General features: G+C 39.8%; 2 protein-coding genes across 5 annotated transcripts in view; one reads left to right on the top strand and one right to left on the bottom strand.

Annotated features, from left to right (window-relative positions):
• Positions 1-18,466, bottom strand: part of LOC135487769 (activating signal cointegrator 1 complex subunit 3-like) — a 46,572-nt gene that overhangs the window by 8,865 nt on the left and 19,241 nt on the right. The gene's annotated exons all lie outside the window — the stretch shown is intronic.
• LOC135488191 (uncharacterized) lies at positions 710-18,215 on the top strand. 4 transcript variants are annotated; one of them, XM_064772682.1, is made up of 7 exons: positions 710-810; positions 14,101-14,208; positions 15,286-15,576; positions 15,909-16,262; positions 16,509-16,685; positions 16,895-16,970; positions 17,378-18,215. In XM_064772682.1, exons 1-7 carry the CDS (start codon positions 771-773, stop codon positions 17,640-17,642), a joined length of 1,311 nt encoding a protein of 436 aa, XP_064628752.1. In that variant the 5' UTR covers positions 710-770; the 3' UTR covers positions 17,643-18,215. The 4 variants fall into 4 exon arrangements, with proteins under 4 accessions (XP_064628752.1, XP_064628754.1, XP_064628755.1 ...); XM_064772684.1 differs by lacking the exon at positions 710-810 and adding an exon at positions 7,071-7,287; XM_064772685.1 differs by lacking the exon at positions 710-810 and adding an exon at positions 7,357-7,460.

Genomic DNA, 18,466 nt, shown 5'->3' with positions numbered 1-18,466 from the left:
TGCCTTCTATAGCCCCCCAGTTCAAAGATAGGAGTTGCTGGCTGGGCCATGGTACCTCAGGTCAGCGTCTTTCGAGCTCAGCCATAATTGGAATCTCATAGGAACAGAAAGAAACACCACAGCAAAGTACAAATGAACTGTAACATTTCCAATCGTTTTTGAAAACCTACCTGGAAATCCGACATACATGTACCAGAAAGATGTTTTAGCAATCTTGAGTTTCAAACATGCAGCTATTGAATGGATGAGATGGTATGATGGAACCGACACGTGCTCTCCACCCACCCATTGCTCACTCAACCTTTTACAACTGATAGGTTTTCATCCTTGATTTGATGCTTTTTCTAATACAGTGCCAGTAGACCCAGAAAAATTTAAACTTTTATGAAATTGTTCTCCAACATCATTCTTTAGAGGCTCTGCCCAGCGTATTTAAGTCGGACATTATCCCCATCTGCATAGGACTTGTCTTGCTGCAATAGTTATTGTTGTTTTGAGCACAAAAACGAAAGTAGCTATGAGAAACCTCCACCCCTTTTGAGAACATCATTGTTTAACCAGACAATAGCATGTATGGAACCTGGAATTGTTCCAGCATCTCTGAGACGTTTCCTGAAAAGACCACGAGGGGGCACTGACAACAGCAAGTCCAGGTGACACCAGTGACACATGACATAAATCATTAATCATCACCAGCGCAGTGTCCAAGGGTAACTGCCACACGAAAGGACAGGGACTTTAGCGGCTAGAGCAAGTTATACTGGGCCTGAATGGATTGGCAAACAGGTCCTGGACCAACAATGGTGGGAGGTGAGTTTTTTATCTTCTTTTTTGATATCTTTCATAGATTGAAACCTGAAGGAAACCTTTTCTTAGGTGAAAGAGGATTGATGATTGGTTTTATAAGGGACAGGAAAGACATGGCTGATATAAACAAAAGGAGGTGCCACATGATTAACAGAATTATTCAGATATAGATATATACCAGATTCATTCTACATTATCAACCTCAACACAGGAAACTTAATTCTGATGCCGAACCTTTCATTCCGGTCAAAATATTTCTCAAAGTCTCATCTTTCATTTGGATGCATAAGGCATCTCCCTCGAAGAAAATGGGAAAAGATGTCTCAGTTCTGAAGCATCTCATTAGAAGATGGTCGAATGAAAACAATCATAATTCTCAAACTACGACAAGTAATGCATCATCAGACATCAATATATCGACTCCACCTCGGAGTCAGTCAGTACATGGCCGTGCCTATATGATTCTTTGTTTGCACCATTGATTGTCATTGAATGCATTATGGCAATGTACAATCAGTCTTCTTATACTTATAATAATTTTGGCTTGTCTTTCTTGTCCAAAATGGAGATGTAGAATTTTAAAAGGAAATCAAGATGTTTCAGTATTTCATTAAAATGCAGTACAGTAAATTTTATTCCATCGTAAAATTCTCACTTGTTGCTGGAATATTCCAGTTTGAAGTTTGAAGTACAGTTGTGGTCAAAAGAAATAATCCTGCATCACCCACAACATCCACAAACATTCTAAAGTGGTGCTATAATTGACTTTTAGACTGTACATCTCTGCACCTAAGCCTGCATTATGAACCAAGAGTGCTGCAATTAAAGTTTGAATGATGCATACAAGTTTCCTGACAAAAGAGAGGATATCATTTTCTTCTGACTGGTACAATACCTGTCAACTAAAAACAAATAAGCCCTGCCTCACCAGACCCACCCACACACAACAAACCCAGGAGATCGATGGACGATCAATTATGTTACGAAGCACTGATTGCGAACGATGACTAATCTCCGACGATATTGAGACGACATAATTGATCGAAAATCTGTGCTTACAGATTATCTGCCTCACCCACAACTAGGAAGCAGACAAGTACATGCGCATATCAATTACCTAATCATGATTGGGTTATCAATGCTAATTAGCTAATTGTCACAAAAAGAATTTCAAGAATGTCAGAGTAACTTCGATAGTGGTGATATTGTGATACCTCATGTTTTTTTAAAAACAGTAGAACTGAGTGTATATGAGAGATAAAATACCAATGACTGGTGGAATGTGAGGGGCGATGCTTTGATCAACAATGCCAATTGGACCTAAAATAGAATTGAACGCAATGGACAAGCTCTCACAGGAAATGGCTTGAAGAATTAAGGTTTCGTTTGGATTGCAGAAAGGTTGCCATTTTCCGCGATTCCCAAAATACCCCCATCCTTATTGGGTTAGCTGGTAACCATGGTGACAGACAATTTGATTTGCCTCTTGCCGTCGCTGAAGCATCTGGCGCCCTGGCGCCCATCTCTCGATCTGTGGAGACGATTCGGATGGCGAATCCGCAGCAGCAGCAGCATCTAGTAACATGGAATTTGATTAGTCTGACTAATTGGATTAGTTCTGCTGTTGGAATTTGATTTGTATCAAACTGTCCCGTTTCTGTTCTGATTGGGTATTTCAATTACAACTTTTGGCTTCGTGTGACAAAGAATTTGAGGATGTGAAAAATCTAGTCAGTGTAAAATGAAAAAAGAAATAATTTCTACAGGATTGAAAGGACGAAATCATCAAAGGTAACACCTTCCACTACTGCATGTCTCCACCAAAACTTCCACTGACAACACCTTTACATCAAACTTATTATCAGATGTTCACAATGCAACGATGATTTGGTTATTTGGTCATTATATTATCTTTAAAGAAACATTCTCCCAGTTCTGAATGCTGAAGGACACCAAGGAACACCAGTTTTAAAACCATCTTATATCTAGCCTTCCACCACTTGAGTTTTGGATCCATCAAACCTGACGAACCTTTTCGTTCGCTCTGAGCATGCCTAAACACCAGTGTTAAGCTTGTTTTCTAAGTGCAGCTACATCTCAGCATGACATGATGTAAACATTCCTTGAACGAATGGAATCCTGAAGAGTTTTTTTATCGGGAGAAACCATTTGCAAAAAAAAGCAGCCTAACTTTAGCAGGTAGAAGACAGCATGATTTTGTGCAAATTGGTGGCTGTAAGTTTATCTAGAGCATGAACAAAAACCCTGTGGATTCTGCATCGGTTCACTTCGGGCAGTATACTATGGACCACTTTGAGTGCAAATTGGTACTTCAGGAACGCAAAAAAATGAAAGATTGTGCAAAGGAGGTGAACCCATCACAAACACAAACAGTTTTCTTTCTCATCTTCTCAAAAAACTATCTGTAGATATACGTTAAGTTGTTCCCCAGATTCATCTAAGTCTCAGTGGTTGGTATAACAACATATGTCAAATATCAGGCAATTTCTTCAAAGGCAATCATTTGGAAGGCTGCAAATTTAGCAGTATTTGCGGTAACTTTTATAGTGTGCAGACGAACACTTCAGTGGTATGGTGGCTGAGACTCCAGTACCCAGTTGTTCAAATTCCCTTCCCAGAACAGGAATATCCACCACGATCTGCAAATATCGTTTGGTTTGAAATTGCTTTTCAGTCAGGTCAACAAATCGTTAGCAGGCATTTTGTTGCCTCAAAGATTCTACCAAAAGGTTATTGGCTTCTACAGTCAATGGACGCAGAATCAAAAATGTGATTTGCTTACAAACATGACTTGGCTGTTGTGATTTATGTTGTATACCTGGCGCTCTGGAATCCCGAGTATTTACGATCATTGAGGCAATCGCTGAGGCGAGTATTGCCCGGGTATCTTCCAAACATGATGAATGGAGAAGATGCTGAATTCTGATAGAAGACTTGAATGACTCATTGATAATAGTGCCCTGCCATGTTCTGTGCATGATCAGTTTCGTCATCCATGAAGTCGAGTTCTACGACAGAGATTTCAATGCGATTTCAAAGAACACTTACAAAATGCATCTATTCAGCTCCACCCCGAACACAAGGTCATTCTACTTGTGACCACTTCTTGCCTAACCGAATTCTTCCTGATCTACATCCTATCAAGGACAATCTGTCATACATCCTGTATCCAACTTTTTTAGATCCAGGATATTTCATCTAAGTAGTTTGACTGCAAAGAACTTCATTATAACACCGGCCATGCGGCTCTTTCAGCCCCCAGTTTGCATGGGCTGAGTCAAGGTTATACCAGGACTGGAGTGATTCACTCTATTTCCCCAATGACCATGATTAAAGCGAGCTGTCTTGAATCGTCTACACGAAGTCGACAAGAGTTGAGCCACAGTATAACTGGACCGTTGAGTCTGGATGCCATTGAACTGGTCAGTGAGTCATTGACATGGCCATGATCTCATGAACGCTTATCAGACACATACCTTCCTCCTGACTGGTATCATCATGTCTAACAGATATCATCATTGTTCAACAAAACCCAAGATGGATGGTAATGAGCCGATCTACCCTACCTTTTTAAGAACCATGATATGCTTTGTCATAATAAATTCCACCCTTGATACTAGATCCTGGACCTCATTGCAATAAAGCGGAACTTTGATTCTCAGCCGATGTGGGCCAACCTAAAGCCAATCAATGACAATGATGTTTAGGGCTCATCACTCAACTACTAGAGCATTTCAAAATTTTGAGGGAAGACATATTGCCCGACAATATTCACAAATTTCTCTCAATTTACTTTAGATTCAGTGAGCTCGTTGAACAATGCAACTATAGCACTAGTGTTGTTGTCACCTAGACCAGTCTGTCAATACTTGTGGTTTTCGTAAATACCACAATACAAAGTATCATATTCAGCTTTTGAAATCAGGTACAATGCTGCATCCAGTAATGATAGTGCAATCAGAAGATCAAAATCAATGTTGGCAGCAGTATTGATGAAAGTATTCAAAACTGGGGCACCAGATGCCACCAAATCGGAACACCACATGGAATCTCACAGAGAAAGGTATCAATAGTGTTGTCAATATATCACATTCTTTTTTTGACTGAGAAGAGAAGTGGAGAGATATAACATCCAGCTGTAAGACAATGATGGACTTTAAAGGCGGAGTCTCCCAGTCATACTGATGACCTTCACTATTGAATTGTACAGTTAAAGTTCCTGTGTGGAGGATGATATTCTGGATGCGACAGAAAACGCACACAGATACTTTGACATGCCTCCGTGATGATTGATTCAACAATGTTACAATGGCAAAGACACAGAGGTAAATTAGGGATGTCATCTTTCTGTCTCATCCGACACACCTCGAATTTGTAAAGGCAGGAATTTGAATTCCTTGAAAGCCAGCAATACAATTCTGGGTTCTCCTTGGAATAGGCTGGCAAAGACAAGGAGGTACACGGGCCCTATTGTGAGGTAGCCAGCAGTCATGCTAACCACTACTCTATGAGACTCTTCAAACAATACGAGAAAAGGAGGGTCGATAGGATGACATCAAAATAATGTCCATCATACAGAAGTTAAACATGGCATATATCAGTAATATGTCAGTAGCCATACTTGTATCAGGACTTGTACGCATTTCTGAAAATTGATCATGAGAAACAGGCCTATAAGTTTTAAATGTAAGGGTCCTACATGAATATTACAATAGGTAATCAATTAAAGTTGAGTGCATTCCTGACAATTGATATGTCCACTCCATCAATACTCAAACAGAACCATTGCATCGAGAAGACTGGTGCATTGAATCATTCAATGAATGTGACAACAAGTTCAATTTGCACATTGTGCTGTTACACATGTAGTTCCCAGGCTTAATACAAGAGAAAAGTAAAACACGACTTTGTTCTTCATTTAGAATTTTTTTTATTTTAAAGAGGATTTTGCCCGACAAGTGCTTTAGACTACATTTTCCATTTTACCGCCCGAGAAAATTAACCCCTTTCAGTTTCTGTTTAAAAGTCTGGCGCAGATCAGGGTAGCTTGAGTCGGCCTGATGAACATAATATGAAAAATTGATATTGTCTTCGGTATCCATTCTCGTGGTCTACCTGATAACATGTTGAAGTAAGTTATCAAAGGCATGTGAAAATGTTATTTTGCTAGGTTGTAGAATATCAAGGTGGTCAGGGCGCACACTGAAAGTATGAGAGTGTAATGACACGATTTACGGAACGTCATTTGTGATTAGGACAGTATATTGAAACGTAGAAGGAAGAAAAACTGAAAACTCATGATAGAAAAGCTCAAGGATTACTATAAAACATATCACCCAGGTGAGCAGAATCACAGTCCTCGCACTTTGTTAAGAAAGCGGCACGCGCCAAACACCAGATGCCGTTTCAATACCAGTCAGAATGCCGTCAGAATCTCCGCTAAATGAAGATTTATCCACAAAGAAATGCCTTGAGGATAACAAATTCTATTATGAAATATTGTGTAGAGGTATTCATGATTCTTACTATGGTCTTTCTGCTAAAACTGAGGATAAAAGGCACCTTTATTTTTAGGTCAAATTCTGACAAGGGAGTGGTTTCACACAAATTCACATTAAGATGCCATGTGTGGTCTGAAGGTTTTTAAGGACTAAAGCTAGGTGTGTTTTTTTCCTTATAATGCCTGCCACACACACTCGGCGAATTATTGCAACTCAATTCATTGCAACTAGATGGGCTGCAATGAATTGCTCGTGTTGCAACCAGGAGTTTATGTAAGTTGCAATAGCCCAATATGCCAAGGAGGGGGGCAGCTAAGCTCAAGAATATACTTAGACAGATGGTGACCAACAACAATTGGTTTAATGAGGGTTAATTCCCAAGCAGCATTCTAGAGTTAAGTACACAGCTTTGATAGAGGAAGGTAACACCACCATTAAGTGTACACATAGAATGGTCAACACAAACTACATTATCATTGGAATGTAACAGGATAGATGAATATTTTATTGAAGTCCCATAAACTGCCTGGGGTATAAGAGCGTGGTCTTTAAGGAAAACAACATTGGCCATATGTGACGTTCTTGACCACTGGATAAATAATTAACCTTAAAAACAATTGTTACAGAGCGAACTTTTCCGTCTAATGATCTGGGCCAATCGTCAGGACATGTCACTCGCTCCAAGTTAGCTCGATAATACAAGGGGTTTACCGCAACAGCAACTGTGCGACCCTCTGCACCAATTCTATGAGTTGGTTCACGCAACAGCTGGGCTATTGATGCGGGAGTTAGAGCTGGTGTTATGTGAATACCTGGCTAAACAGACAACAGTTGGCTCGTGGCTGCCGCAGGATAAACTACAAGTATCGGGATTCAGTGATTAAGAAACTTGTAGCATCGAGATACAGTGATTAGAATTCACCTAGGATACTATTGGTGTTCAGTAACATTGAGAAACGTAAGTAAGCCGATAGATCTGTTTTTATCTGTTTAGATATAAACCTGGATGTAACTTTTGCGGATGCGGATTTAAAGCATTTTCCAACGGGACTGTTGGTCTGTAGCACAGTCAGCCTTCCTGCTTTTTGACCACCTAAGCCGCAACGATATGTGGATTTGAAATTGAGAGAGGTAAGTTGAGGGATGTGTTTTTCATCTCTTTAGATTGGATGGAAGCATCCCCCTGGATTTACAAAGAAAACAGAGACAGGTAATTGTTCTTTAAAACTTTAAAAAGTCTTATTTCTAATAGCAACTGTTCTGACGTCTCGTTATAAAAAGGTCCCATCCTGCACAGCAGCAAAAAGACTTTTTTGATACCTCAGCTGTCCAAAGACCATATTTCTATCATAGATCACTGAGTGAGGCAGTGTAGTTTCAGGTGGAGAAATTGCATCCTCGCAGCAAAAGCAAAGCCGAGCAGGTGCGTACGCGAGAGATATGTCGTAGGAATTCCCTCACTTGCTCTCGTAAACATCGTAGAATGATACAAGGTTGGATGTTCTTCATGTTTGAGATCGTGAGGAATTCTTGAGAGGGAAAAAGAAAACCACAAAATACTCAAAACATGTTGTGTCTTGTGGGACCTGGAGAGCAACTTTTCCTCCCGACGAAGCTGGCTGCTGAACTTAGCCAAGTTCTTTTGACTGAACCAGATATCGGTGTCAAGGTGGTGTCCTTTGGCCATGTCTTCCTCTCTTTTTGTCATTTGGGAGCAGGTCTGAAGCACATGAGCTGGAGTCTGGTCTCCAGCTCAACATTCCCATTGAGCAGATTCTCCATAGCCTATTAAAGATTCAACAAATTGTTTTATATTTCCCTCGCAGACATGCCAGCGTTCTTCTCGGAAATAAATGTCAAAGTGTGCTTTTGAGGTTTTGAAGAGATCGTACACTCAGCCTCTGAAGCTGTTAAAGTGTTCTCAACTATCAAAGTGAATAATCTAACCAGAACTCTCAAAGAACGACACGCTGCGACTTATTTGCATCGCTAACACTTACGAATATCTATTTACCGTGTTATTGTTATGGTGTGAAAGGGGCACATGGCCGCTTTATTGTATGGTCAGGGTTCCTATTCATCTGTGTTTGGTGACTGTGATCTTGAGGCCAGCTGCACGTGTCTGAGTGCCCGCCAAGGGTCCTCAGACTCCTTCCAACCCTTCTTTACATTCAAAATATATTTTTCTCATATTTCAGTATCATAATGAATCGCATAGCAACAGTTAGCCATTGAAAACTCAAGTGAACATTTTCTAATGATTTTTTGAATCCAATTTAAAAATGTTACTTCTCACAAAAGACAAGTGATCCTTATTTCAGGACATAACTGATATAGAAGTGTTTTTTCCATCTGGCATGAAAACCACATTTAGAAATAACTGACAAAACCCAGCAACTTTTCTAAGCCTCGTTTTCATAGTCGTGCCCAAATTCCAAACACAAAATTTACAAATTATCTAATTTAGAACTTCCGGCAAATCACCTCCTCGTCTTATTGGTTGCAGTGGACCTCCATCCCAAAGGTTAGCCAATATGACTAAGCTGCAAACATAGGAGACAATCCTTACTAAATTTCTATTCTGGCTATTCCACCAATGTTGACTTGCTTCAGACAGATATACCCCTCAGAATTTTCATCACCCGCATTGACACAAGTCGGGCATTAGAATTTCGTCACTTCAGCCCAAGTTTAAACAAAACCTACAGCCCCAAAAGAAGTTAAATTTTACCCATCCTTGAATGCCTCCGATACATTTTCAATCTTACTCTTTATTAGGTCATGTTATAAAAGAATGGAGATGTTAAATTAAATATTCGTTTGTCCACAAGATCCTATTCGTTACCTTCAAGGACCGCCACTATACCTCCGAGGGATGGAGCGGTCATGGTCAATTGTTCCACAGGATGTGTGTCTGCCGCCAACAACATGGCACTTCCTTACAACAAACTAGCCCAAGGTTACAAATTTACATCTCAAAATTTGGGGTCCAGGTGGCGTAATTTACATAATAGCAAAATTACGAGTAACAATGTTAAACCATCAGAAAATGTAATTTTACAGATCATTTCATGTTATTTTGCCTTAAGACGTAGAAGTGTGGAAGGTATTTTATTTGATTGCATTACAGGGGCAACCAGTCAGAAGAACACTGGAAACCTTGAATGAAAAAAATTCTCTCCACATGCTGCAGACCATCACTGTTATACGGTGACTAACTTCTAAATGAGACGAAAATATGTAGATTTTACATCATTCAAAGGGAATGCAGTGAGACCGTCACCAAATTGATACAATAACACCTGGTTTGGTAAGTCATGAGAAAGGGAAAAGATGATTATGTAACAAGACGCAGACTGGGAGAAAGCAAAGTCAGTCAAAGTTACCTCTATCAAGATCAAGATGGCAAGATAGCCAAATTATCCGCCGTTACTTCAAGATTATGCAAGTCTCGGCAAAGGGACAATGACGTCAAACTCCAACTTGATGTAATAAGTCGCACGTTCCAAATCACCGAAAGATTACAATCACCCGACTTCCAGAATGCACCACCTCAAAAGCTAAAAGTGCCAGAATATAACAACAGATTCGCGCCTCTCAGCAACCGGCAGGCGAGAGAACGGCACCCGTTTGTCAGCTTAACAAAGAGGTTCTTTACAGCTATGGTACACAGACGCACGTGTCTGCAGTCTTCAGTCATTTTCTTATATTTTACAAATTTTATCACGTCGCCAAATTACTTTTTTTCGATTCAGGGGCACGTGGCTGTAAAATCCTTTTTCTCCATTTCTAGGATAATGTAAATTCTCCAATGAGAATTGGCCTGCAAAGGCACGGGTCACTAAATCTGTCTTAGGACGTGTTACGTGACTGCTCTGGTTGAAAAGAAGTGTGGCAGATGCCATAAAAGTGAAAATGCTCAAATGGTGCGAAAATCACCGCTTCTAGGAAACTGTCTTTGCAAGCAATGTCCAGATTACATTGTCAGGCTGGTGGTATACTGTGATTGAAAATGCAAAATGCTCTGGTCTAAAAGTGCTGTATTGAAGAACTTGGCATGTCTCAGTAATGACATATACTCCTGGTATGATGTTAATTACAACAATTATATTCATCAGATTTCAGGTGAACTGTCTATTTTGAGATACCTTCTATGAATCCAGTATGGTTTACAAGGTGTGCTTTTCAAATGGTTCGAGCACATGGTTGCCTGGATTGATATCATCATAAAGTTGCAAAGATACACTGCTTTCAGTGCACACTGTCTTCATCAAACACCACGTTGAGGCTTTAAGCAGAGCTGCCAAACATCTAATTTTCAAAGTGTTAAGATATTCACTTTTAAACTAATAGAGGCTAATTATGATGATAATTTATGAACACTAATTAGAGATTTTAAAACATCAAAATTACTGCTGCAAAATTGCAGATGGAAACAGGTTTGAACGAATGAAATGAGGATTTCTCTAGAGCAGATACATCTGTTCTCCAGTTTGTTTACATTGAAATAACAGAAAGAAAGAAAACTTCACGCTTTTTAAACGAGTTCAATTCAAAATATTTTCTTAGAAAGACGTAGCAATATTCTGAGGATAAATCTGGCCCATTCAAAGCTATCAAATCTGTCAATCAGTGTGTAAACTTATTCCTAAAACTACAAACCATCATGCAAGCTTTATTTTCATCGCAAGACACTCAGGCGAGAAATTTAATGAACATTCACCATCAAAGCTGCTGCAGGCGGTGCGTTGGCACAACCTTCCACCCCCACTTCGTTTCAGCTTTGGTATAACCCTGATCTCTGGTTTTATATACCGGTGCCATTTAGCAATTTTGTGATATATTATGTCAAGATTTTGTACCCTATGGATACCCTCCTTCATCCTTGAACGTCAAATGGTTGATATCACCACAATATTCAGATAATCGTTTAACAGAATTGAGCCGCAGAAGGTAAGATGATCAGTTAATATCATTAGTGATGTTGAATCTGGGTTTCTGAAGGATGCAATAGTGCTATCATCCTGGGCTGAGATTTGGGAAATTTTGCTTAGTGGTCTGTTATGTAATGTAACTGCCAATCTATTAAATCATTTCATTTAAACGGAATGATTTATCATGTAAAGTAATCAGAGGATTTTTCATTGCAGCTTTTGTAAAAGTGACACATCAGGTTTTCATAGGGCAATTCATGCCAATGAAGGTGACATGATATAAAGTATTCCACTGCAGGGTTCCCCTTTTGCACCGTTTTCAAAGTTGCGGCCATCCGGTCCATCATATGCATTAGACCGTTTTGATTTAGGCATCGCCCTTTTCAGGTTGCAGATTGGTATCAATTTCATTCTCCCTGATAGGCCAACTTCTTTCCTTTCCCATGCCATGCAGGGAAAATAAGAAAAACAATTCAACACTTTGAAGGGTTTAGAATAGGCATAGAATGTCAGGATGAGGTCAAGTTTAGAGGTCTTGTGAAGGTTTTCACACAGGAACAAGTTTGATTCAAGAGCCATTGAGCTTTTTGAGAACAAGCAATTTGGAGTATTTACCAGATCTCAACATATCTTCACCAAATTTGTCATAAATACCATGCAGCAGTTGGATTTTTTGGCCTGGGTTCGGTTTCAATCAGTAACAAACAGTGTGATTTTGATGAACCCTTGAGAGCCCCCTATTGGCAACTTCAAGTAACTTCGATCTGATCTACCTGGCCTCTGCCTATACAACCTCCACTTTTCTGAAGTGGTCACCCAAAACATTTTCTTTACTAGTGAAATGGTTTCCCCAAACAACCACAGATGGTCCATGGAAAGTTGCATTATTCTCATCACACCTCATTTCACAATTACCCCGGATCACATCACTAAATGGTTATGTAATCACTCCGCCCCTCCGCTCTCTTGCAAGCCATGTCAACAAAGCCACTATTTCCAGAGGCACAGACCCTCTAGGATGTCCGTGTAATAATCCTTCAGCTCACTAGGCTGTCTCTGTGATAATAAGTCATTTTTCTCTACGCCCCTCTTTACTCAGCTGGGGCATTTCTTGTCATCTGTCACTAGAACCAAGACTTAAGTCGACCTTCAATCTTGAAAATGGTGACTTTAAACCCCACACTTACTGTTAGGTTGACAAGAATCTTTCTGAAAGAGTAATCATGTTGGGCTTCAAAAGTGTCATCACTTATGAACAGTTTGACATAATGCTATCATCACATCTAATACAAAGTATCACCGGATCAAAAAGCACGCCTGGAGAGTATAGAGTGTATAGTGCAGATTGACACCATGACACCCCAGGCTGTGAACTTGATATAATTTATTCAAACAATGTTATAATAACACATATAGTATTGTATTTATAACAATACTCGCAATAAAAACAACCCTTCAACCTGAGATAATTATCAGTTTACTCAGCTACTTTCAGTGTAGATGTTGGTACACTAGTAACCTGGTCAGGATGGGCATCATCACATTAGAGGGGAATGGTCTTTTTCGGGCCACCAAGATACACCATGGTCATTTAATTTTTGATTGCTTCGATAAAATCATTCATTATTTTTAAAGCTGACGCAAACCATTCAAAAACTTTGTGACATTTCCTTAGTTTAATTTGCCAACGGTTCATTTGTTTGCATAGCGCACAAAAAATAATTGCCGCTGCTTTTAAAATGAACATTTGGCCAGAAGCTTTTATTCAATATTCCACTAAAAGAGTTTTCTAGTTCAAGTTTTGCGTAAAGAAATGTTTACTTCACTTTTAAGAATCCAAAATAAGTTGCATCTAAAATTAAGCACATTCAAATAACTTGCCTATGGCTGGGATTTATTTTTCCGGAAATGCTCTCTGTTTTTATTGAGTTAATCACTCAACTTGACCCAATAACACGTAATGAAATAGAAATCCTCAGGAGAAAGATTCTATAGACTCCGCCCAATGCCATGGGTGATGTCACATCACAAAAACATTAGCCCATCCTTGTCAATATCAGAAAGGATATCTTTTTTATTTTCATGCCAAACTTTTGCAATGTTGGATAATACTCCCAATGTAGCATGCTCTCAAGGAGATATTAATTTCTGCAAAACACAAACGAAATGTGTCACACGTTTATAGTTGACACCTAAAGGATAAAACCCTGCAAAGTGCCTGAGGGTCTTAAATCTAGCCAAGCTGTAACCATGGGTACCACGGTGCTGCATGTGCCCATCTTTCCTTCAATATATAGACGGATATACTATACTTACTGGTAACCAAGGAGACAGACCAGTCCATTATTGACAACTGACGGATGACATATTAAAAGAGATTCTTTGAAGTTTGCGACTCCTTCAATTACTCTCAGATTTCTCCCACCCCTGAAAACGGCCAAACAAGGGCTGCAACAAGTGGCACTGCTTGCCTTTGAGCTCTGGTGAGTGCTGAAATGACAGTAGCCACTTGATACCCCCGAGTGCCTCTATGAAGCACTCACTGGAGACCTACAATAGTGACAGGAGGAAAGTGCTTTGGAACAGACAATGGTCTGGAAAAAGTGCTTAATGAAAGCCGCAATTATTATCATAGATCTTATTGCTATGGCTAAAGTATAAAGTGCATACAGCTACTCCCTTTTTCCACTGCCACTATCTCATTAGACGAAGAGACACAATGCACCAACTAATGATCAGATTACTGATGCTTTCTAGGAGGAATACTAATGCATAAATTAATCCCTCAGGGGTTCTGCTGATCGAAAGTAACACAGTAGCTATCTTTCTCATTATAGAGCATGTGACAGTGACAAGACAGCCAGCAAAGATGGACTTCATGAATACGAGAGGGTGGTGCCAGGCAATACTGGCGTTCTTCTTGGTGCAGATCATTGGCTGTTACGGTAAGTCATCTTCCATCTAACCCAAATTTCAATTCAAGGTCTTCCAAGAAGTCTATAGGCCTATTCCTGATGAGAATCTTTTGGTCCCTATTGAATTACAGGCACTTTCAAATGTAAATGACCACGCTCTTTTTGGCTGCTGTGTGCAAACCATTGAGCCGACTTCTTTAAAGTATCCTGACATTCGCCATTCATGAATCATTAAGGGTGTTGGCACTGTAGAAGCTCCCTTTAATAGCGGACACCTCTCTATTAAGGGCAATAGATTTGGTCCCAAATAGGTTGTTTCCATTCAATTTGACCTCTCTAATCAGGAAACCTGCCTATTAAGCACAGCACTCGTCAGTCTCGAGGGTGCCCTTAACAGAGAGGTTCGATCTAATTTAGGTACCAGGATGCCTGGGCCTATTGATTACATCAAAATATGTCAACACCACATGGGTATAAGTACCAGTGACAAATGTTCACAATGCTAACATATTTGCTTCATGACCATACCAATACCAAGACAATATCACCCATTCAGAACGAATCCAAAACCATGACAAGTTTCATTCGAGATCATTGATCACGATTGACCTGAACCACAGCACGATGATGTGAATTATTTACAATGTTCTTGTGAATTATTAAATACTGATTGATCTTGAGATAACAATGGCATAATAGGTTAGCATGCAGGTAATGGAACATCTATCAAATATGACAAAAGTAGCAATGTAAGACAACTAATCGATGATGTATGGGAGATTGAATGATCTATCAGGAGATGATTGACATGCAGCAGTTCATAACATTTGGCTCAAACCTTTTTACTTCGCATTAAATTATTCTCACCATTGACCAACTTTCTCACCAGATCATTGTCTAGGGTTTAATGAGGCGTCCCCCTTAATTGGCATTAAAAGAAATTTATGCATTATTTCCACAATGACTGTATCATTATCCAGGAATCTCTGATTGAAACATTCCAATGTAGTTTCACAATTTGACATACATGTACATTGTACATTTCTAACACAGGCTGTGGCAGCAAGAAATTAAACTTCTAATTAAATTTTAATTTGTTCTTTCCAGGTTATGCCAATAGAAGTGTAAGTGCCTGTTTTGACACACAGAAAACAATACGACTTGCATGTGATGCGGGCTACATGGTGCGAATAATTCAGACATTTTATGGATACAGCCATACGGGACAGTGCGCGTTCAAAGATGGCGACTGTAAATTAGTGGATAAAGAACACTATTCTTGCATCGGGAAACAATGGTGCGTGATCAACTTGCCGTCTGGGAATCTCGGTAATACAATCCCAGGATGCAGCAATAAAAGGAGTACATATGTTCAGGCGGATTACGAGTGCATAAAAGGTAAGGAAGTAATCGAGTGCTTTGGGTTCAAAGACCTCACAGATCTTCAATTAGTGCTTCTATATTCGCTTCTTGACACACAAAGCTCAGAGATCGCAAAGTCCCTTTAATGAGCTCTTTTAAAGACTGCCTATCAAAAAGGCGGGGATTGGAAATATTAGGTACAGAGATTGATGCACACATCATCCTGTCTGGTCATTGTCATTCGTCTAATGTGATGTATTCAACAGTGTCGCTTCGACTGGGGTACCTATGACCTGAGACAGTATCAACAGGGACGTCTTTTCCAAACTGTTCCATCAATATCTTACTTCTCTTCATCAACTTTCCAGCATCAGAAACCGTGGACATTTGTGCCGTCTCTGAAGTCACGTCTCAATACGGATACATAACGACACCGCACTATCCACGGAATTACCCAAACAACAAATCATGCACAATAACAATCAGGGGACGCCCCACCCAGACATTTACCATAGATGTGCTAGACTTTTATCTTCCTGTTCCATCACAAACAGGCTGTGGTGATAAGCTCCGCCTATCGAGCTCCACCAGGGAATTGACACTATGTGGAAATCGGTGGAACGATAGGATATTTACCACGTATCAGAAGAACACGTCTGTAAAGTTGGAATTCACGAGTGATGAAACTAGTCCAATGAAGGGATTCTGGATTTATTATGAAGGTATGATATCAACTATGTTCAAATCTCATTCTTTTTTTCCAATTCACTGCCAAGTGGGTTCTAAGTGATTGATTTGAGCAGTGAGAGTCGAAGGAAGGCACTGGTATGCGTTAAATCTAGCTCATGCCACTGGACCACCATATCACAATAGATACTCCACATTTGGGTAGACCTTCAAACCAGTTAACTAATAGAATAGAATCTTTTCAATTCTACGAAGGTTTGACTTGATCTCATCTTTTTCAGCAATTCCTCTCATACCAACTCCACCACCACCACCAACCACAACATCAACATCCACAACCCAAAAAGAAGACACTACGAGGCCATCTGGTGGCAGCCCAGGGAACTCACAGAACACTTCAGATGGTACCGAGGACATTGTGAAGGAGAAAAGACGCACAGGGCTGCCCTATCCAGCAGGTAAGAATAGAAAGACATATTTGAAATGGTTTAGACTCAAATGGGTCAAATCTGCCAGAAAGACTGGACACTGTAGCTATAGAGGACACCAGGAGGTATACACTCGATCAGGGAACTGAAAGGAGTTTGGTCGAGAGGACAAAACATCAGTCCTCTCTGGGCCTGTCCTGCCATTGCAAATTCTTTATATCTTTTCTCTCTAACTTCAGCTGCCATCATCGGTGGAGTGATTGGAGGCCTGCTCCTTATCTTGGCAATCCTAGTCATACTGTTGCTGATCAAAAGGTAAGATTCAAGACGTCAACTACGATCTTAAATGGCGATGATGATTACAAAGAAGTCCTCAATTATGGGAGTGGCTCCTAAGATCAAAATGTCAAGAAGTCCCATTGGTCACAGTCTTTACCACGTTGACATTAATTCTGACAATTATCAGTTTACTATCAATACTAAATGATTTGATCAGAATCAGCAGTTTATACAAGATCTGAAACTGACGTGGGAGGCTGACCACCAAAATGATGGGCCAAGAAGTAAGAATGAGAGAGCTTCAGCTTAAAGTAATTAACCTCATCTGTATCAGTTTAAGTCTTGGGGAATTATCATGGCCAGGTTCAATTGAGCCATATAGCTTGATTGAACAAACTTTCTCCACAACATTTCCTTCAACAAACTTTTCGCAATCTTTTCAGAATCCGGGAACATAAGCAGCTGAAAGCATCGCGCACAGACCTGAATACGAAACGAAAGACGTCAAATTCACATTTACAAATCCAGAACAATATGGGAGTGACTTCACACATTGACAATAATCCAAGTCAATTCCCGAGTAACAATACATGTTATAATCAGAGCAACAATGCAAACTTTCATCCTGAATATGAGGGCATGCGAATGGAAAACATCAACTCACAAAACAACTGCTCGGATGGTGGACCAGGTATCATCATGTGCTGATGAGCATTGGAATGAAAAACCTTTACGTCCTTTAAAAGGATGCTACATGTGTGGTCTGTGGACAGATAATGCTGCTGAAACTGGAATTTGTGACCGCAAAGACAGTTTCAATTGACCAGAAACATCACCAAGCACGGCCCAGTTGCTAGAAAGTTTGGTGTTGTGAACTAGAATACTTTCTAACAACTGGAACCTGGTGGTCACGGATCTGACCATCAAAGGATGTTTTAGACTGGCTCATCTGTATAGAAATACAGGTGCGTTTAGTGTAAATAGGTCTAAATTATTGACATTTACTTGATTTCCAGCAATAGTTGAAGCACATCTGGAAATTGATTTGTAATATAGATGGTAGTTACAGGAGGAATCAGACGATACTTCGCTTCGATGGAACTACTTGGTTTGTACATAGGTGGCACTACTGCATGCATTTCTCATTGTACATTCATGGCACAGTAATGTAATTTATACGAAATTGTACATAATTACTTGGGCACATAATTTTCAACTTCTAATTTATTTTGAAATCTGTAAAATACAGAATAAATGAAAGATTTATCGGATATACATGTACTACTGTTTGTAATTGTTCATGTCTTTATATGCCAGGCCAGGATGGCCAAAACTATTTCACTTGAAATCACTAAAGCAGAAAACAACATCTTTTTGGCAAAGTACATTGATAATATTTGCTAAACCACAAATCCTGTAAGTTGATATCTCTACCTTATTGAGAAGATCAGAAACTATACAGGGCAACGTCAGCATCAGCAGTCTTATATCTTCCCCTGAATCACAATTCGCTTGGCAGTGAACCAAACTAT

The sequence above is a fragment of the Lineus longissimus genome, chromosome 5 (genome assembly GCF_910592395.1).
Source record: "Lineus longissimus chromosome 5, tnLinLong1.2, whole genome shotgun sequence".
NCBI lineage: Eukaryota > Metazoa > Nemertea > Pilidiophora > Heteronemertea > Lineidae > Lineus > Lineus longissimus.
This window is presented reverse-complemented; position numbering and strand designations above follow the sequence as displayed.

Coding starts and splice junctions, on each gene's coding strand:
- LOC135488191 (XM_064772682.1), top strand. CDS start 771: ATGGATTGGCAAACAGGTCCTGGACCAACAATGGTGGGAG. Junction 16,263..16,508: donor ATTCTGGATTTATTATGAAG/GTATGATATCAA, acceptor CATCTTTTTCAG/CAATTCCTCTCATACCAACT. Junction 16,971..17,377: donor ATACTGTTGCTGATCAAAAG/GTAAGATTCAAG, acceptor CAATCTTTTCAG/AATCCGGGAACATAAGCAGC.